The sequence below is a fragment of the Neophocaena asiaeorientalis genome, unplaced genomic scaffold, assembly GCF_003031525.2.
Source record: "Neophocaena asiaeorientalis asiaeorientalis breed wild unplaced genomic scaffold, Neophocaena_asiaeorientalis_V1.1 scaffold373, whole genome shotgun sequence".
In the NCBI taxonomy this organism is placed as follows: domain Eukaryota; kingdom Metazoa; phylum Chordata; class Mammalia; order Artiodactyla; family Phocoenidae; genus Neophocaena; species Neophocaena asiaeorientalis.
Window position 1 is genome coordinate 950,227 of NW_020172993.1, and position 21,741 is coordinate 971,967.

At 41.2% G+C, this 21,741-nt stretch overlaps 2 protein-coding genes across 2 annotated transcripts in view; one reads left to right on the forward strand and one right to left on the reverse strand.

Moving 5' to 3' along the window:
- The window catches only part of PNPLA8 (patatin like domain 8, phospholipase A2), a 130,268-nt gene that overhangs the window by 69,446 nt on the left and 39,081 nt on the right, over window positions 1–21,741 (reverse strand). The window lies entirely within an intron of this gene.
- NME8 (NME/NM23 family member 8) overlaps window positions 18,322–21,741 on the forward strand; it is a 31,103-nt gene continuing 27,683 nt past the window's right edge. Inside the window, exons 1-4 of the mRNA XM_024742242.1 lie at window positions 18,322–18,383; window positions 19,371–19,410; window positions 19,489–19,546; window positions 19,745–19,851. Coding sequence (XP_024598010.1) covers window positions 19,378–19,410; window positions 19,489–19,546; window positions 19,745–19,851 — 198 coding nt within the window. The 5' untranslated portion in view covers window positions 18,322–18,383; window positions 19,371–19,377. The remainder of the gene's footprint in view (window positions 18,384–19,370; window positions 19,411–19,488; window positions 19,547–19,744; window positions 19,852–21,741) is intronic.

Consider the following 21,741-nt stretch of genomic DNA (forward strand, 5'->3'; position numbering starts at 1 on the left):
GCTAATTTAGATGTGATGTATCCCCACATCCCAGACTTTGATCTGCCTGTAAGCCCTGCCTCTAAGGTCACAGCTCTCAGACCATAATCAGGACAGGAAATGGGGCAGGATGTTTGGCCGATATGTATGCAGTGAGCCTGGCCACCAAGTTAGTTATTTTCTACCTACCTGTCTGTTGCTTTGCTCCATAAAGCTGTGACTCTGTCTCAGTTTCTTCTCTAGAACTTCAGCTTCCTTCTAGGGATATGGCCCCAACGTAAACTCCAGCCCTTTCATGTGCTCCCCTGACACCTGGAAGGATGAGGCCCACTCTCACCCTTCTTGGAAGTGGTCCTCTGAAGGACAGCATCGGGATAAATCAGGACGACCTGGCGGCTTGTTGAAAGTGTGGACGCCTGGCCCCATCCACAGGTTGTCAGGAAGTGCTGTGTTAATAAGCTGCCCAGTTAACTCTGATGTAGGTGAAAGCTGAAAACTCTGCCTTACCCCCTGACTGTCCTTTCACTGGGCCCATGTGAGAATAAGAACACCACCAGGTTCATTGCCTCTATCTTCCCGGATTTGGGTTACATCCACCGCCTGGATTTCCTCCCGCCTCTTCGTCCTTCACACCAGGCTGAACCTGCCAGAGTCCGTCACTTCCTCTGGATGGGTCACTGGACTGCCCACCTGCCCTCAGGGGCAAGCCCCTTGGGTGGAGTCCATTTCCTCGGTCCCATCTTTCTCCCCAGGGCCCATCATTAAGCCAAAATTAATTAATCATGACAACACTAAGTCCCCACTGAGCCAATGTCCACATGACTGAAATCCACTAGTTAATCATCAGAAACTCAGATTTTTAAAAATTCCTGAAAAGAAAAATCCCAGCCATAATCTTAGAGAACGGCTGCAGCATCAGCTAGGTCAGCACTGCAGAGCTATCTCATGAAATCAAGATGCTTTGGATGTATCTGTCAGTTTTGCATTTCGTTCCTTTAAAAACAGCTTCTTAAGACAGGGAAAAAATTATATGCTGCCTATTTTATTTATTGATTTTTTTTTTAAAGAAAAGCCAAAAACTTTATTTATTTTTTGGCTGTGCCATGTGGCTTGTGGGATCTTAATTTCCCGACCAGGGATCGAACCCGGGCCATCAGCAATGAAAGCCCGGAGTCCTAACCACTGGACCGCCAGGGAAATCCCAAGAAAAGCCAAAAACTTTAATTTTCAACATAAGCTACATGGTCATGAAGATTATGCAGTGTGACCCGCTCCAACTCAGGGGCCCCAGAAACCCTCCCTCCCCCAAAGCCCGGGGGGTTCCTGCTCCCAGAAGGGGAATCGGGGAAAGGCGAGTGAGTGAAGAGTGGGCCCGAGACCCCAGGATTCAGATCTGCACTTTGCCCTCACAGAAGCTATCAGTCAAATGGGCCCAGTCCATATGCTGCCTATTTTAAAAATAAAGGGATTCAAAGATTCTGTCTTGCCCAAAATGATATGGTGCCCACCTGAGTCCAAACTCCCGTGTCCCACAGGTCCCAGGAGTCCAATTCAAGTACCAGGTCAGCCTTCCTGTGCCACCAGGTAACACAATGACACAATGGTCTGTTAGCAATTTGGAGCAATCAGGAAGGCAATATTCTGAGAGTGTCAGAGGCTCAACAATACCCCTGGAGAGTCAACCCTGTCCATCCTCAAGTGTAACGCATGCCATTCTCCTTGAAAGGGCTTTCCTGTTGTAGTAGCAGGAAAATGTCATCAGCTGCGCCCACCACCAAGTTCTATCAGCTTTTGTATTCTTTTTTTAAAATTTACTAATAATAGGGAAATGAATGTAATTTCTGAAAAGGAGGTTGGGCTGAGCACCGAATTAAAACTGATCTTCACACTCTGAACAAGGTGTCAGATTTTGATTGACAACATCCCTTAGGGCTTGGCCTTTCCTTGAAAAGAGAGTTTATTTTTAAGGGTCTGGTGAGATTTTGAGTAAGAGGTGATCGGTGAAATTGCTCTTCATCCTAACTGGAGCCCACCAAGAAAGCGAAGAGTTCTGTAATCACTGGTGTAATAAAGACAAAGTTATTATTTTTTTCTGCTTAGCCGGAAGGAAATCTGAGGTTTCTTTGAAGGCTTGAGATGTGCTCCTCGGAACTGGAGACTCTGAAATCTCTGATGGCTAATGGTATTTATTTGAGTTCTCTGAATAGTCAAAGCATGAACTAGGTTACCGTAGGGCCCATTTTGACTTGAAAATTCAAAACCAGTATATCCCCATGGCCAGTCTCTCCTTTGTGGTCCAAGACCAGCATTTAAAAATTTTACCATGGAAATAAGCAAAAAGCTTCCATCGTTAACAACCCTAGTTTAATCCTATATCCCATCAACTACTGCCTCTTCCTCTCCCCATGCTGCCACAGTCGATGGGCACTTTTCAAACCTTCGCTTATTTGTCCTCTTGGCAAAATTTGAGCCTGTTGACCTCACCCTCCTTGAAATACCTTTATTCTTTGGATGCCTCAACAACTCTTCTCCCTGGTTCTCTTCTGCCCCGTCTCCCCCAGCTTCAAACACACCTGCTTATCCAACCAATACTTGTTATTCTCCCAATAAAAGCTGGCAGCCTACAGCTAGGAAAGAGAGGCGGCGAGATCGTGGCGACTCGGAATTATTTAATACGTTGTGTTTTCCTTAGTAAATCTGTTCAGTAGAACTTCCGGGCTCTTGAAATGTGACTGAGGAAGTGAACTGTTTTAACTTAAGTTAATTGAAATGGCCACAATGTGGAGAATGGCTACCATATTGGACAGCGTAGTGTAGAGTCTTGCAACACCGAGGGTGGTCCATGGTGCATGGTCCATGGGACCAGCAGCTTGTGAAACACCTGGGTACCCGTGAGAAAGTCAGACTCTCAGGTCCTACCCCAGACCTAATGAATCAGAATGTGCATGTGGACCAGATCGCCAAGTGATTCCTAAGCGCAATCACAGTTGAGAAACATTGCTTAGGATGTTTAATCTTAAAGCACTATAGTGACAGACACCTGTTTATATCCTAGTACAGCTTGTGGATATTACTATACCCTGAAGAAGGTTCCTTTGGTGAATTCTGGCCAAGTCCTTCTTGACACATCAATCAGATCCTTTGTTAATCATATCTTGATTGAAGTCCCTCTGGGTATCAAAATACTAAGATAATTCTTTTATTTCAGAAAGCAGTTGAGTTTAATCTATTGATCTGAACTACAGCTCATTCTTCCGTCTAGCGCGTAGCATGTGTTAGTAAAACCACTACTCCCTTTCCTTTGTTCTGAGGAAGTATTGTCTTCCTTTCATAAAGGAGTAGAATACAGAAGAGAAAAAAAAATTAAACCACATTGTACGGTAACCTCCAAAGAGGTAAAGAGCTTGACTGGGAAATCAGATCACTCCCTGAGGTAAGTGAGAAGATTCATACAAAGCATGTAAAGATCTGAAGCTAAAAAGAAGATTAGAGGCAAAGTTTATGTTGAACAAAATGTTTCCTCATACTTGATTGAATGTCTCCATGCTCTGGGATGCTTCCAAGTGTTATGAGACTCAATCATCTAAAAAAGAGACAAGACTCTTTGGAATATGGTAAAGCTTCCAGATGTAGTGGCCTGGGAAACGGTCACTTCGGGCAACAGGGCAGGTCAAGGAAGGAGGGTGGGCCGGGAGTCACAGATGCAGGGCATCTGTGTGGCCTCTACTCAGGCTGCCTCTTTGGCCTCAGTTTCTTCTGTAAAATTTAGCACTTGGGTTTGTTAGACCCTCTTTTAGGTCAATTCCAGCTCTTACATTCAACCCTAGTCCCTGAAAACATAAGAATGAAGTTAAAATGATTAAGTTGTTATCTCCAAAAGAAGGATTATTCCACAGCCACTTTCAGAAAATCATGTACATTTATACATTCATTCAACAAACATTGAATTCATTCAACAAGTATGCGCTGCACACTGACCTGGGCACTGGGAAGTGACAATGACAGTGCAGTTAGGGTCAGTGAAATCCATCTTAGGGAAGTGGTAAATAAATCGGTAACTGCTAATTCTCAAACCTTGTTTACATGCCCAAGCAACTGACTGAGACTTTGAAATAAAAGGCAGTGTTCTCTGTTTGATCTAAGGTCCAAAAGCTAAGTACACAGCATATCCTTATATATGTTAGAGGGGGTATATCTCAGCGGAACAGAAGGCACGCGATAGACCCATAATGAACAATTAAGAAATTAAAACACCTCATGGAAAATCATACGCAAAGACTTCAACCAGGGCAATGTGGTGGTCCCTGAGCAGTTGCCTAACACTGTGGCAGTCAGAGAGGGCTTCTCAGAGGTGGTAACACCAACGCTGAGAACAGAATGACAAGAGGCAGCCTGACATGTGGAAGTGAGAAAAGCACTCCGGGCAGAGAGACCCACAGATGCAAAATACACAATGTATTTGGGTGGGCTCGAGGAGCAAAAAGAAACCAGAGAGACGGAGCATAGCATAGTGTGAGCTGAGGTCAACAGAGGGCTTCATAGACCAGCATAAATCCCTCTCTGCCTTTATTAGAGTTTTTTCCTTAATGTCTAATCTTAATCTCTCTTGTTTTACTTAAAATCGGTTAACCTTTTATCAGATGTAGGGAACATTGTGTCAGGACAACATACACATTTATACATGTTTAAAGACCAATATCCAGGGCTCTCAACCATCCAAGGCTTTTGGGTGCCAACTCTGGTTTCATTATTTGAGACCATACCTATACTAGAAAATAAATGCCAGAAAATATTTAATGTAGAAAAAACAGGTTTCCTACAACATGCTTGTTTGATATGCTTCAGTTTGTGTGGCGTCTAAAGATGCCCAGAGATGCTGCCCTGGGTCACCTTCCTCAGGGGGAGGAGGGGGAGGGACAGAATGGCCTCCGGGGCCTCCGTCTCCCATCTGGGAAAAAAGGGGAGGGCTGGAAGGGGCTGTCTGGACTCCTCTCATTTCAAATCTCACTGTCTCCATGAAAGAAAGTTACATTGTATCTGAGAGAGACCAAGGGAGCTAGACGTAATCACAAAGGGAGAGAACTGAAGAGAGGAACTAGAATGCAGGTCCTAGAGTGAGGAGAGGTCCAAGGCCCAGGTGCTGCCTTGAATATCTAGGTCAGCTGAGCCTTTGTGTGTTTTGGATCAGACAGGGCACCAAGCCTGGCATTTCAGTGTCTTGGCTAATGACTTAGGAGTGTAAACAGCTTTGAGAATTAGCAGTTGCAGATTTTATTACCACTTTCCTAAGGACATTTCACAGTAGCAATTTAACAACTCTAGAAAGACACCCCATTCTTTCAGGAGCAGAGACTGCCCACCAAATGGCCATCTCAAAGGGCAGCTCCCATGAAGGGGGAAGATGGGGCAAGACGGTGACATCTCCAGCAGCATCTGCTTTGGACCTTCTCCTGCAGAGGACAGATGAACTTTTCCTTCTGAAAACCCACTTAGGCTTATCACCAATGATAATGTCTTACTTTAGTGGTTTGTCTGTGGGGCAAACTATATTTAAAGAAGAATTTTAATTTTCTAGGATTTTAAAATATACTTCTATTTAAAGATTAAGGTCCATTCCAAAAATAAGATTCCAGGTATCACAGAGAAGTAGATGGAAAATTAAGCTGTTGACTGTTAATGTGTCTGCCAGAGACAATCTCAAGTTTACCATGTGTGCATCATGCAGTGGACATGAAGGCTTGGAATGGGGTATGTATTTTGCATCCTTATCTGCTTTCTAAATAGGCCTGTGACCTTGTGGTAATTTTCTAAACCTCTGAATTGTGGTGGTTTCCTCTGTTAAATTAGAGGGTCATAAAGAAGACATACAGATGGCCAAGTGGCACATGAAAAGTTGCTCAACATCACTTGTTATTAGAGAAATGCAAATCAAAACTACAATGAGGTATCACCTCACAGTGGTCAGAATGGCCATCATCAAAAAGTCTACAAACAATAAATGCTGGAGAGGGTATGGAGAAAAGGAACCCTCATGCACTGTTGGTGGGAATGTAAATTGGTACAGCCACTGTGGAGAACAGTATGGAGGTTCCTCAAAACACTAAAAATAGAGCTACCATATGATTCAGCAATCCCACTCCTGGGCACATATCCAAAGAAAACCATAATTTGAAAAAATACATGCACCCCAATGTTCACTGCAGCACTATTTACAATAGCCAAGACATGGAAGCAACCTCAACCTAAATGTCCATCAACAGATGAATGGATAAAGAAGATGCGGTACACATAACAATGGACTGTTACTCAGCCATAAAAAAGAATGAAATAATACCATTTGCAGCAACATGGAAGGACCTAGAGATTATCATACTAAGTGAATAAGCCGTACAGAGAAAGACAAATATCATATGATATCACTTACATGTGGAATCTAAAAAAAGATACAAATGAACTTATTTACAAAACAGAAACAGACTCACAGACTTAGAAACTAACTTATGGCTACCAAAGGGGAAATATAGAGGGAAGGGATAAATTAGGAGTTTAGGATTAACATCTACACACTATTACATATAAAATAATCAACAATGACCAGCTGTATAGCACAGGGAACTCTACTCAGTATTCTGTATTAACCTATTTGGGAAAAGAATCTGAAAAAGAATAGTTATATGTACATGTGTAACTGACTCACTGTGCTGTATATCTGAAACTAACACAACGTTGTAAATCAACTATACTGCAATAAATCATATTTTCTCTAAGAAGAAAAAAAGGTTGTACTGTACTGAACTGGGTAATGTCTAAGCTCTCAAACTAAGGTTTTGTTATTTTCTTAAAAATCTTGGTACTCCTGAATGAAAAGAGCTGAATTCTGAGTGTAGTGAGAAAAAAAAATTAAATACAAGCATTCTTCTAGACGTGTTTTAGACATAATATACACACATCTTAGTACTTTGAATTCCTTATGTTGTCAGTGTGAATGCTATCAGTTTGTGTGCTGGCTGTAGCTCTGAATTATAGCCGACTTTTATTTTCAGGCCCCACTGTTGGTCCCATCTATCTTGTGTCCCAGTTAGTCCTTCGTCAGAGAAGCAGCCTCTAGATATAGCATGGTTTCTATGGGAACATACTTTATCCCAAAGATTCCAGGAAACACATTTTATCTGAAAAATGAGACCTGCCAGACAATATGTCAAAATCCAGGCCTACAACCCAGATTTCGTATTTTTGAAATAATTTGATTTAAGGCGAGATGTTTAAAATGGGTTGAAAAATTGGTTCCATGAGAAATTTTCCAGCTGAAGTTGAATCGGTACAAATTTGCTTTTGACAGTAAGACTTGGAAATCCCATCTTATATTGAGCGTTTTTCTTGAAATAATTAAGCATATGGCTCTAGTATGTTTAGATTCTGTTGTTTTATATCTCTGTGGCTACAAGCACTTTTGGGTGATCATCTAGCAGATGGCATAGGTGGAGATGATATTCATTCTTTCCAAAGCAAATGAAAATTTTATCAAGTTGTTACCTATATGTAGTCCATAATGAGTTTGCTTTACAGTTGACAGAGTTTTGGTCCTTTTGAATTCCTGTAGCTGAACCGTAATACGATTTGGGGCTGAATTTGCCCGCAACTGTTGAAGGCATGTTGGTCTCTTTCATCTTTAGGTGTACTAAACCCAACTTCCTTAAAATTATGCTTTGAGGCCTCAGCACAGCTAAAGGTGACTATGAAGTTATAACAGGAAGTGAGAAGACTGATGTAAGAAAACTCAACCACTGCACCACCAGGGAAGCCCTTGAAATTGGCTTTTGAGTTTCCGTTTCCACATGATTTTCTACTGGGTCTATCAGGCAGAAAGTCAAATAGATTACTTGAAAAGGAGGAAAAATGGTACCCCCTGCACCAGGGAGAAATGATGAAGTATCTAAAGTTCACCATACTGTAAGGTCAACATCATAAACCTGTTATATGGCGACAATCTTTTTTTTCTTTTTTTTTTTTGCGGTACGCGGGCCTCCCGCTGCTGTGGCCTCTCCCGTTGCAGAGCAACAGGCTCCGGACGCGCAGGCTCAGCGGCCATGGCTCACTTTTCTTTTTTGGCTGGGTTGGGTCTTCGTTGCTGCGCGTGGGCTTTCTCTAGTTGTGGCAAGCGGGGGCTACTCTTCGTTGCGGTGTGCGGGCTTCTCTCGTTGCGGAGCTCGGGCTCTAGGTACGCGGGCTTCAGCAGTTGTGGCACACGGCTCAGTAGTTGTGGCTCACGGGCTCTAGAGTGCAGGCTCAGTAGTTGTGGTGCACGGGCTTCACTGCTCTGTGGCATGTGGGATCTTCCCGGACCAGGGCTCAAATGCATGTCCCTTGCGTCAGCAGGCAGATTCTCAACCAGTGCGCCACCAGGGAAGCCCGACAATCCTTCTTTTTTAAAATGCATTTGCTTTTGAGCAGTAGTCTTCAGAGTGTGAGTGGGAACAATAATAATTTCGTGGAATGCAGAAATAGTAGTAGAAATTTATTTCTATTTATTTTCTATTAAAATATAGTATGTTGTGCTGATATTCATAAAGGAACTATAGCAATGCATGGGTATAAACTATGAATATTACTTTATGGGGATGTATACAAATTTTTTTTAATGATAAGGATGTAATATCAAGATAACCTGAAATCCATTGTTCCTGAAGACCATTCAAGCAATGACAATATTCTCTCTCAAAAGGTTTTTCTCTTAGGGATAAGACTACTCTTTGTTTAGTGAAGTATCTTGATGAAATGTAATGAAATGTAACTATCAAGATAATACAGAAAAACAACATATCAGGTATTACTATCAGATACCTGATGAATGTATTTGTACAGACCATCTATTATTGCCCTTGTCAAACTGCCTTATAATTATCTGTCTGTATGTAATTATCTCTTATACTCCCCACACTTCAGACCATGAGGTACTTGAAAGCAATGAATGGGTCTTATCTGATTGTATATATTTAATCCTACCCTACAAATCAAACCACTCCTGAAGCTAGAAAAGGGTGGAATCAGATACTAGGGGCTGGATATTGTGAAATCTGGAATTGTGAATTCTGTCCTCAAGTAGTAATCATCTGTTCATGAGCCCTCTGCCTAGGGTGAAAGCTGCTCACACAACAGATAGTAAACCAGTGACCTCATAAATCTGGTCAGATGGAGGTTTGTGCAAGTGTCTCTCAATCTGGATGACGATAAACATTGATATTTCAGAGTGAAAATTATTGAGATGGAGAGTACTCTAGATTTCAGAGATTAACCAGATCAAGGACAGATCTTCTGATTAATTGATTTACTGATAATTTTCTTTTCCTCTCAATCAGTTATTTTGCCCCTGGATAGCATATAAATCTTCAATAAAACTCTGTGCATAAAAAGTTACTATTAAGCCCTCCATTTATAAGGAACTACAACAAAGATAAACTCTCTATCTACTTTACTAATACTAAACCCAGAATCTTCAGTGCTTCAGTCTTAGAAAGGGGCTATCAGCTGGATCAACTCCTCTGAGCTGATCCAGTCAATGTCCCACGAGGAAATGATGTTCCACACAAATCAGGATAATTCAACGATAACTCAATGATGAGAACTAGTTATAAAGAAGTGGATACAATGCAGGGAAACCAGAAACAATGGTATTCCAGGGCTAGTAACCGAAGCGCTGCCACTATCCCTATGCCCGAAATGGTAAACAGGGAGAGTGGTGACCAAAAGCTGGAAATAGGAGTAACATGGAGTGAGCTGCTTTGAAAGAAGCTATGACCTTAGGCTGACAAATCCATCATCTCAAGGCAAAGTTGCAGAAAAGAAACCAGTGGAATAAATACCACCATCTTATTGTTCTCTATCCCTCCAATGTTTTGGTGATGTTCTCTGTTGGCTGAATTCCCCAGAAGCCAGAGGGCAAGGGAGACTATTGAGGAGGTTCATACAAGTCGGCTTCTCTGGGCGGACAGCAGGGTAGAGAATCATGGAGAAAAATGGTGACAAACCCTGGCTTTCAAAAATATTCCTTAATGAGGTCATTGCTCCTAAAACAGAAGCAAAAAGCAGAGATCAAACTTGGTAGCAAGATGTGATTTAAAAAAGAAAACAAAGATGATAAAATATAAGCTGGCACATTTCAAGGAATAAGCAACAGAAACATTTCAGAAATGAAGGTTCTATTGAAAAACCTCATAAAAGAGAATTGAATTGTATAAAACATAGTAAAGAACCTGGAGATCAGGATCAGTAAAAGCAAACATAATCATATGAAAAAATTTTTAAAAATTGAAAAGAATTAGCATGACAGTGATGGTTGAGGAACACAGCAAGGGAGTTCTAATACACACATTGGCATCTTCTTATTAGTTGTTATTTCATCTTTTTTTACAAATACACTTTTGCTGGGTATAGAATTCTAGGTTGACAGTTCTTTTCTCCCATTATCTTCTCACTTAGAGCTTTGGTTTCAGGATAATTCTGTCCTCATAAAATGAGTTTGGAAATAGTCCTCCTCTATCTTCTGGAAGAGTGTGAGAAGGATTGGCATTAAGTCTTCTCTAAATGTTTGCTGGAATTCATTTTTGAAGTCATCTGATCCTGGTTTCTTCTTTCTTACAATGTTTTTGATTACTGATTTCATTTCTTTACTTATAGATCTGTTGAGATTGTCCCTTTCACCTTGAATCATTTTATGTAATTTGTATGTTGGTGGGAATTTATACATTTCTTCTAAGTTATCCAATTTATTAGTGAACAATTGTTCATAGTATTCTCTTAAAATCCTTTTTTATTTCTGTAAGCTTGGTAGTAATTTCCCCACTTTCATATCTGATTTCGTGTATTTGTATTTTCTCTCTTATTTTCTTTGTCAGCCTAGCTAAAGGTAAGTCAATTTTTGTTATCTTTTCTAAGAATCAACTTTCAGTTTTGTCGATTCTCTCTGTTCTTTTTTTTATTTATGTCCACTGTAAATTTCATTATTTCCTGCCCTCTACTAGCATTCATTGTAATTTTACCTGGTTGGATGTTGGATATTTCTGTATTTTTATAAATATTCTTGAGCTTTCTTCTGGGTTGCAGTTTGATCCTTTAAGGTGTTATTTTTAAGATCTGTTGGCAGGTCCAGAGCAGTATTCCATCTAGGGCTATTTATTTCACACTATTCAGGCAAGATCTTCTTGAGTACTATACCTAATGTCTCATAAATTATTAAATTCTTCAATCTGTCTGGTGGGAACATGTACTATTTCCAACCCTACATGAGCAATGGGCACAATTCCCACTAATCCTCTTATATTCTTCCTTCCCTAGACAGATCAGTATTCAGCTGAATACGCAGGAGGGGGTGGTTATATAAATGCCTGGAGTTCTCTCTCTGCTTTGCTCTCTCCTTTCTGTTACTCTGCTCTGAAAATTCTAGCTGCCTGGATTCTCAGCTCAGCCTCCTCAACCCAGGAATTCTGCCTGGTTCCACCTGGGTTCTCCCTCCCTGTGTGGCAAGCTAGAAACTGACAAGGCAGTAAACTGAAGCCGTCATAGGGTTCATCTCTTTTATTTCCCATCTCTCACTGATCACTGCCCTTCTTTACCTGATGCCCATCCAATGTCTTAAAAACCATTGTTACACATATTTTTTCAGTTTTTTTTATTGTTCCAGGTAGTACGTTAAATCTGGTCTCTATTATGCCATCTTGGCCAGAATCACAGGAATTTAATATATGACAACATGTCATAGCTATGCATGACCTTCTTTCTTATTCTGTGGGCTGAGCAATTTGTCTCAGATGATATCATGGTGCTAAGATGACCTACATATAGATGCCATAATAAAATTTTGTTTCCTTCTTTTATTGATCACTGAATCATCCGTGTAAAAGGATATCAGCATTGATCATCTGAAAACATTTCAGTCATGTAATTCTTTTCCCTTGCCCATGCCCCCTCCTATCTCCCCTGCATTCCTTCTCCACCATCTCCATTCAATTCTTAACAGAGATAGGAATTTTTGTGAAAAGCTACTTTTGCAAGTTTTAGGTAGATTGGCCTTCCACACAGGTTTGCTAATCAAAATATTTTAGAGTTATATCTTTGCGTGACAAAAGATAACGGGTACTGAACGTTCACCATAAGCTGGAGACTGCTCTAAGCATTTTACATCTTGTAAATCATTGAATCCACACAGCAGTCATTAAATAGCTTCTGTTATTAGCTCCAGTAAAGACTACAGAGAGGTTAAGAAACTTGCTTATGGTCACAAAGACTACCATATCTAATACTGTTTTATGGGGATTTCATAGAAAAGTGTGTGTGTTGGGCAGAGGGAGGAGGACAAATTAGCTAGAAAAAGGCTTAATGTAATAAGCTTTATTTAGTCACAAATTACCGACCACACAGAGCCAGGGTAATCCTGACTGTGCTATCATTCAAACCTCACGCTATTGTGCACAAGGCCGATGACTTGTTTTCTGGGGATTCACCAATCCCGTGGATCACCACGCTGCTCCTGACTGACCGTCAACAGAGGCAATGAGTCTTCTCTTTCCATCCCGCCATCCTAAAAGCTGAACTCACGATTTTCCCTCCAGGTCCCTCCTTTCACATCCCTCATTCATGTGAAAAACATCATTCACTCACCCAAACTTGAAACTCAGGAGATTTCTATAATTTCTCCTACCTGCTCCCTACGAAGCATCCCTGAGTCCCATTCATAACTATGCGAGTCTGTCTCTTTCACACTGCACTTCTGGTCTCTGCCTCCTTCACTGAGGTCTTTAGCCCTCCTCTCCTGGGTTGCTCCAACAGTCCTCTGTCTATTACCTCCTGGCCCCCCTCCCAACCACACTTGCTTCAACTGCCAGGCTGATGTCGCAGTGGTTTTCCTACTATTGAAAACTTTTTATGTCAACCATGGATTGTAAATCCTCCCACTTTAAACTTTGAGAAGCTTGACACTGTTTTCACATGGAGCCCACATGTACTATCTCGCTTATGGGACCTTCCGTGCTCCAGTCACAGTTGCCCTTTCCAGGCTCATCATGACCCCACGTGGATCCTTGATTTCAGGCAGATCGTCACATTCACAGTTCTATGTGTCCAACTCTTTCATCTCTGTGACGCGGCACAGCCTGTTTTCTCCACCTTGAATTCACGTTCCTCCCTCGTCCTCTCTTCATCCCAATGGCCTCACTTCTATGGTCCACGCTCAACTCTACCTTACCTTCTGCCTCCAGTCCTTTATGGAGAGCAGAGGGAGTAATTAATTATTTTATATTTCTTTTGCAAAGGCTCATGGACCAGATCCCATGATGTCCCTTCCTTGTTTCCAGACTGAGTTATGAACCTTCTCATTAACTAATTCCCCTATTATCCTATGCAGACCTCTATCATAGCAACTTTCCTCTGGCATGCTAAGACACGGTGCCAGAGACTGAGAGCAGAGAAGAAACTAAATGATATTTCTTTCTATGTCTTACATTTTCATTATTCTCAGAGCCTTAATTTTGTATTTAGTGGGAAAAGAGAATATTATTATTCAGATGACATTTAAGTTGGTATCAAAATCTGGAATTTTTTATCTAAAGGAGATAGGGAAAATTAACAAAAATGTGCATATATTTCTCCTAGATAGACTAGTTTGCTTCTATCTCTAGCTCAAGTAATGAACTGAAAGTAAATCCCTAAACTATTTCTTTTCTTTATAGCCTAATTACCTCTACCAGATCACCTGCATTTAAAAATAGGAGTTCTGTGTATCCTCACTAAGGAGTTTATAAGTGTGTCAAGAATATCTGCTATTTCCAAATGCACTAATTTGCCAGCTAAGTTTTGAGTGTTTATGTGCAAGTGGTGAGGCCAGGTGCCAGAGAGAACCGCAAGAGGAAGAGAGTAAAGTGAAGATAATTCGGCAATTCAGCTACCCAGTTCCTCTCCTCTGGGTTTTCATGTATATTCAGAGATCCAGAGAACCTACAAGTAAAACAGTAAGGTGCTGATAAACCTGTGACCCAAGAAAAAAACTGAATGCTATAGATAGCACTGCACAAGGACCAAAAAAAAGGCAGGGCAGGGCAGGAAAGAGCACTTTGAATGAAACTTGAAAGATATGTCAGATACAGACAAGAAGCAAAACAAACTACTACTAGATCCTTCAGGAGTAACCCTCTTGGGGGGTCTTTGGCATTTCTAACTTACACTCTCCTATAATCAAATATAAATATATTTTCTTTTAAATAACATTTTCCCACTGCACTTGTCCTTGAAGTCCATACTAGGAAGACCCAAATCAAAAGCTCATCAAATTTCTGTTTCAAAGCCTCGACAGTCAAGCTTTTTGCAATTAGTAGGAATGATGTTTAAAAACTTGGGCTTCCGATGCGGGGGACACAGGTTCGAGCCCCGGTCCGGGAAGATCCCACATGCCGCGGAGCGGCTGGGCCCATGAGCCATGGCCGCTGAGCCTGCGCGTCCGGAGCCTGTGCTCCGCAACGGGAGAGGCCACAGCAGTGAGAGGCCAGCGTACCGCAAAAAAAAACCCACAAAAACCCTCAATTTCACCTATTGCCTTGCATGTCCTGAACACTGGTAAATGTCTGTGATCATCTGAGAATAGACTGAAGCTTCTTTTTGTAGCAGTGATGTTTTTCCTTAAATAGTAAAATCACTATGTGAAGACTTTGAAACATGTGCACGAACAGTTGTGGCACCTACTGAACGCTTCCTGGACGTGCTGCACAATAACATCGTTTTGGGTTAATACGAGAAATTTCATTAAAAAAGTTTCCAAGTGCTGCACATGGGTTGCAGTACAGGAAGCAACTATAGGGCTAAGAGATGCAATTGACCTTTGTAGACAGGATCCTTATTCCGACAATGGACCAAGTAGATGAGCAGAATTACCTGCAAGAGGATTTCTGAACAGCACCTTACAATCAAGGATATATATCAAGGGTACGTATTGTCTCTACACTTCACCTTCTGGTGTTATAGGAGTGGTATATATTTTTGATAACTGCTATTTCACCAGGGTTAGGTTGTCAGTAAATTGACTCTTAGGTTCAACCCAATAGTTGGCACAGAGGAAGAGGTTCCTAAAGAGGAAAGTTCTGGCACCTGTGTTGCTGCCAACGTGAGCCCAAAGGAAAACTTTGGTTCCCCAGAGGTTTATCAGATGGCTTTCTGGGGGAACCTATGAGAAGAACTGGGATAAAAAAAACTAAAGCTTGTGAAATGGGCTCCAGAAATTATGTGACTGTTAGCCTAAAATCAAGAAATAGTTATGTACGTTAAAAAAAAACAAACTGCGAATGGAGCAGTGCATGGTGGGAGGTGTGTTCCCAGGCTGCTCAGAACCAGGACAGACACAAGCAGGGAATGTTGGTAATCAGAGTTGTATTTGTCTTTCTCCAGCAAACCAGAGAAATAAAAAGTTCGTGAGAAAGATGCCACCTTAGAAGAACTGAGTGACCCATGTGAAACTTGCTTAAAACAGGGAATTAAACTGGAAGTTACACACGCAACTTGTACTCCAAGTATAGATATTACTAGTGAGTTCACCCCCATAAAAGTGGGTACAAAGTAATTCCCAGGCCAAGTCAGCCACTCACCCTGTCTATTACCCTCTGAGGAGGGGTGATGAGAAAACACTCATCCTGGGGCAATGGGGAAAGGAAGTTAGACCACTGGAAAGGCAGTAGCTAAGGAGGCCTCAGAAGCACCATCTCTAAAAATTATCTGCTGCAGGAAATTACAGAAAACTTCAGGAAAGTTTGATTTTTAAGCAAAGTTAAGAATCATAAGGTTATAGGGAAGGCAATAATCACAGGGGAGGCTGTGACGAAAAATCAGGAGGTTAATATCCAGTCAACATGGTTGACTGAGCTGGCGCAGAAAGATGCCCAGTTTAGGTCTAAATAAAATACTGAATAAAATAACTCAATTTTTAAATTTCAGCAACTTTTAATTTAGCTGAAAACGAAGGGAAAGAAATACCTAGGAAGAGAAGCAAAAGAGGAAATTGAAGTCATAGGGGTGAGCTGACTGGAGCAGAAAGATTTCATTGGAGTGTTAGAATGGAAAACAAGCCTTAACAGATGTGGCTGGGATTCTGATATCTACTTCCCTGTAGGTCCACATACTACAGGGTTGAGAGTCCATAATTCACAGTTCGCTCCAACTACTTGTATACCGCTGGAAATAAAGACGGGCTGTCCCATTTCTGAAATGGAACTATAAACATTTGCCCTCCAACTGGTTTAGTGGCAGGAGTGAGGTGCTTGCCATCCATAGGAATTCTATTTGGATAAAAAGTCACTGATGAGAAATCCAAGTCCCACAATTGTGCTAGTCATAAATATGGATTTGGATTTTCAGCTAAGGGAAATAGGAAATCTAAGCTGAGAAATTAACATACATATTGTCTGGTGGTCTAAATATTGATGGGCCAGGGAAAGGCACATGGGACATCATTGTGTAGCTATGCTTCCACAGTCCTGTCACAGGGGCTCATACTAAAAGCAATCCCTGCTGGATGCAAATTATTATATATAGAACGGATAAACAACAAGGTCTTGCTGTATAGCACAGGGAACTATATTCAATATCCTGTGATAAACCATAATGGAAAAGAATATGAGGGACTTCTCTGGTGGCACAATGGTTAAGAATCTGCCTACCGATGCAGGGACATGGGTTCGAGCCCTGGTCCGGGAAGATCCCACATGCTGCGGAGCAACTAAGCCCGTGCGCCACAACTACTGAGCCTGAGCTCTAGAGCCCGTGCTCTGCAACAAGAGAAGCCACTGCAATGAGAAGCCTGCGCACCGCAACGAAGAGTAGCCCCCACTCGCCACTAGAGAAAGCCCGCGCGGAACAGAGAAGACCCAACACTGCCAAAAATAAATAAATAAAATAAATTAAAAACAGAAAAGAATATGAAAAAGATACATATATATATGATAACTGAATCACTTTGCTATACAGCAGAAATGAACAAAACATTGTAAATCTACTTGAATAAAATTTTTAAAAAAGCAATCCTTGCTAAAAATTAACTCACAGGAAAAACCAAAAATAAATAAATAAAATAAATTAAAAAAAAATAAAAAATAAAAAATAAAAAAATAAAATAAATTAAAAACAGAAAGAATATGAAAAAGAATACATATATATATGATAACTGAATCACTTTGCTATACAGCAGAAATGAACAAAACATTGTAAATCTACTTGAATAAAATTTTTAAAAAAGCAATCCTTGCTAAAAATTAACTCACAGGAAAAGTCACAAACACCAAAAAAACAAAAACAAAAAAATCACCATGAAGAACAGTCAGCTGACCCAATGCATTGGGTAGACTTGTATCCTAAGAGTAAGAGGAAACAAAGTAAGCTGAAAAACGTTAAGGTAAGCGTAAATGATAGAATTCACACGGCATGAAAAGGAGAGTATGCTTTTTTAAAGTTACTTTAAAAATTTCCTGATATAAATTCTGCAAATGACATAATGAAGGAAAACACACACACAGACGCGCACACACACCAAGGTTTTACAAGATGAAGAAAGATGGGCCAGAAGAACTGTCCCAGGTTGGAGAAGTGCAAGGAGAGGACAACTAAATGTCATGTGGGACTCAGGCTGGAATCCCGGACCAGGAAGCGTTCATTCTTAGGAAAACGGAAAAGATCTGTACGAGGTCTACAGTGTAGTTAACACTTTATCAAACATTAGCTTCCTGGTTTCAATAATTATACCATAATTATGAAAGATGCCAAGCTAAGGGGAGAGCGTATGGTAGCTCAGGGTACTACTTTTGCAATTTTCTTTTAAGTCTAACTTGATTTCTAAATGATTTTTTTCAAAAGAAGAGCAGAGGTAGGCACAGGAGAATTTGGAGAGACCGGCTGGCCTGGACCTCAGAGAGCCCTCCGCTCCAATCCGAGGCACACAGGTTCATTCCTGTACGTGGTGAGCAGCCGTGGCAGAGACACGGCGGAATCTGCGCAATCTGCGCGAGCGAGCGCACGTTGGAGGCGGAGGGGAGAGGCTGGGGGCGCCCAGACGGGAGAAGGCAGCAGGGAGGGGACAAACTTCGGCGCCAACTGCTCTGTAACCGCTGCCCAGGTCTGCGCGCTGGAGTCGCGGTCCTTGGGTGCGGGGGACAGGGCTCGCGGGCAGCCGGATGGGTGGAAGGAAACGTTGACGCCCTCCGCTTCCCGGCCCATCCTGGTATCCATCCTCTGCCTGGTCCTTCAGCGGGACCAGCCGGGGCAGAGGCGGCCTGGGAGCCCGGCACCCCATCTCCTCTCCCACCCCCCCGCCCCGGTCCTGCGGGGCGCCCCAGGGACTTGGACTTGGCTGAACTCACCCCGCTGAAACTCAGGCCTCGGTAAGGGAGGTGATTTACATCCCCCTTTAGTTCGTGTTCTTGAAACACCCCAATCTAGCGACCACAGGAGGAGCCCACACCCGTTGCTGGATGGAGTCTGCTTGTGGTCATTCCTTTGTTTCACACTAGTGTCCGCTGTCACACACGCAGTCAGATCCGCAGCTAAATGACCCTGACACCCGTGAATAGGGCGCTTGGGCCTCACTGATTTAACAACTGCGGAAAGTTTATGTCTTGGCCCAGAGCACACTAGTGGCCTCGTTCTAAAAATTAAATCTCCTTGGCATGGACCCAAGAAAGATCCACGAGCGTGTTCATAGACAACTAACACGTGTGCACACAGAGAGAACACCCCATTGTACTGCAGGCAAACAAGACTCTAAGAAACTGCGACTCCTAACAGTTCCTTTTTTTTTAGAAGCTAATGCTTTATTGCCGGTTCAGTCCCAGGAAATCTAAAGTGAAGGACAGTGGGTACATTACCGAGCTGGCCATAGTTTTGCAAAACACACAACTGGTTGCTCATCTTACGGAACACCTTTTTTAAAAAAATGTTTATTTTTTTATGCAATTTTAAAAGGTTACTTTCTATTTACAGTTATTAAAAAATATTGGCTATATTCCCCATATTATACAATACATCCTGGAGCCTGTCATACACCCAATAGTTTGTACCTCCTATTCTGGTAACCACTAGTTTGTTCTCGATATTTGTGAGTCTGCTTCTTTTATGTCTTATTTTGCTTCAGAATTATTGGGAGAGAAAGATACTACGGCTGCTGCAAGCATTTAGCACAGTGCCCAGCCTGAAGAGTTCTTCAGAGACCCTGGCTTCTCTCTCTCCAGAAGAGCGGAAAGTGCAAATCCAGTATTGCTGAAGGAAAACTTCTGCAGTGCGTAAGATGCTGCTTGAATGAATAAAGAAATAACATTATTTAAATTTCCTTTTACGTGTTTTCTCTTTTTCTTCCCCCTTTCATGTGATAGTGGATACATGGCAAGCAAACAGCGAGAAATCCAGTTACAGGTGGGCATGACACATCAACAAGTCTTTACTTGGTGCGTTGTCCCTTGAAGACCTTTGACAGCACCTTCCTTTTTGCAGGAGGCCATCAATAATCAAAGCCTGTGGGAGGAGATGTTGCAGAACAAAGGCCTAACAGGTACTGGGGCTCCGCAGGTGTTCGCCATCTGGAGTTGGATCCAGGGCACCTCCAGGCACCCCAACATGGAGCACCACTCCCCACTTACCAGAATAAAAAGCTGCTCTGTTTTTACCCTGCCCCTGCCCCAAAGATTGGGATAAGCTGCTACTCTAGACTCTTTGACTCTGTTCTTTCACAAATATTATTATCTTCTAGTGATCGATGTTTACCAAGCCTGGTGTGGACCTTGCAAAGCAATGCAAACCTTATTCAGAAAATTGAAAAATGAGCTGAACGAAGATGAAATTCTGCATTTTGCTGTAGTAAGGCTTTCATTTCCATTAAACTATTATTTTCTTGTTACTTTATAGTCTCTTTAAGGATCGTCTTAATTCAAACAATCTGTCAACCCTTCAAAATGGACAGTGTTTAGTTAGCAGTTTTACTCTATATTTAATTCTACTGGATCTGAGAACGAATGTAATTTTTATCCCATTCCTATAATACTGAGGTTATTTACCATGGTTGTGAACGTTAGAAAAACATAAAAATGGTTATCTGTCTATTGCCCTACTTCTTTTCACTTGACCATATGGTGTGTGTTTAGAATAAGAGCTGTAAATGCCTTTTACTGGAAAGCACTGGGTAGGACTCTGGTCATTTACCCAATTAATTGTAATATGGTAGCGATTTTACCCTCCCTCATTTGCCTCCCACATGCGACAACGGATTAAAATATTACAGCCAAACTCATTAGGGTCTCATGAGAGAGCCATTGGGGTCTCAGGAGACCCCAATGTATTGATTATTCAGTTTATCCATGTCAAATTATCAACTGCTTAGAGCTTTGTTGTCTAATATAACCACTAGGCATAAGTGGCTTTTGAGCACGCGAACTGTGGCTAGTGTAATTGTATTAAATTTATATAAAAAAACAGATACTCCATTCGGTTATTGTAAAACTTTTAAAATTATTTGGGACAACCTGGATATGTGAATCTACCTCTTTGACTGTAAACTTTATGAAATCTAATTAGAGATCAATTATTTATGATTAAAATTTGGCCCACAAATTGAGATGTACTCTAAGTGTAAAATACACACTAGGTTTTGAGGCCTTCATATGAAAAAAGAATGTAAAATATCCCATTAATTTTTTACATCGATTATATGTTAAAATGATCATTTGGGGATATACTGGATTAAGTAAAGTATATTATTAGATTATTTTCACCTGTTTTTTAGTTTTTAAATGGGGCTACTAGAGAATTTAAAAGTATGTATGTGACTCACATTCTAGTTCTATTGGACAGAAACATGTCCAGACCAGTTCATTTCATCACTATGTCTATACCACTGGGAAGTGCTAGTAAACTCTTTCCAAAATATGTCCCATTCATAATGCTATCATCTGTTGAAATTAACAACAAAGAATTTTGAGCATTCCCTCTGAATGGTTCCTCTTCTGTGTGAGCATATCCAACTGTAGTACATTCACATAGATCGATACTATTTTTCTGCTATGATCAGCTCATCAACAATGAAAAAAAAAATTTGAAGTCTCCAAACCTCTGCTAGGCGCAATGGAGGGGCGCCCTCTGCTGGATACTTTTCTTCCTGCAGTTTATCCGGGAAAGGGATCCTTTCTGAACTTGTAAACATAAGTCCAAAATTGAAACCTATGAGGTTCATTACCTATTGAAATCACCCTAAGCTGAATGGTCAGTACCAAATTTTTTCTATTATGTTCCCCTTTTAAAAGACTTGAAGACTTCTCCTAACATTATGCCTATACATATAAAAATTCAGTGAATGTTTTATATTATAGTTTTTAAGGAATATTACCAAATGCTTTAATTGTTAACACTTTATTATAATATAAAAATTGCAATGATGATGGCTAGACTACTTTTAAATGTAATCTTTGGCTGCTGTCTTTTAATATTATAGATTAGTTCCTTTCAACAATAGAACCTACTTTTTTAAAAAGAGAGAGAAAGAAAAGAAAGAAAGAGAAAGAGAGAGAATGATGTAGAATTCAATATGCCAAAAAAGATTACAACACAGCCCCTCTGGCTGGCTGACACAGGGCTGAGGGACCTTGGCTCCGCTCTGCCCTCACCATCCTTGGCCACGGTTGAGGCACCTCTAGAAATCCCAGTTTGAAAACAATTGCCTTAGGTTCCAAAAAACAACTCTTATGTAGAAGACCC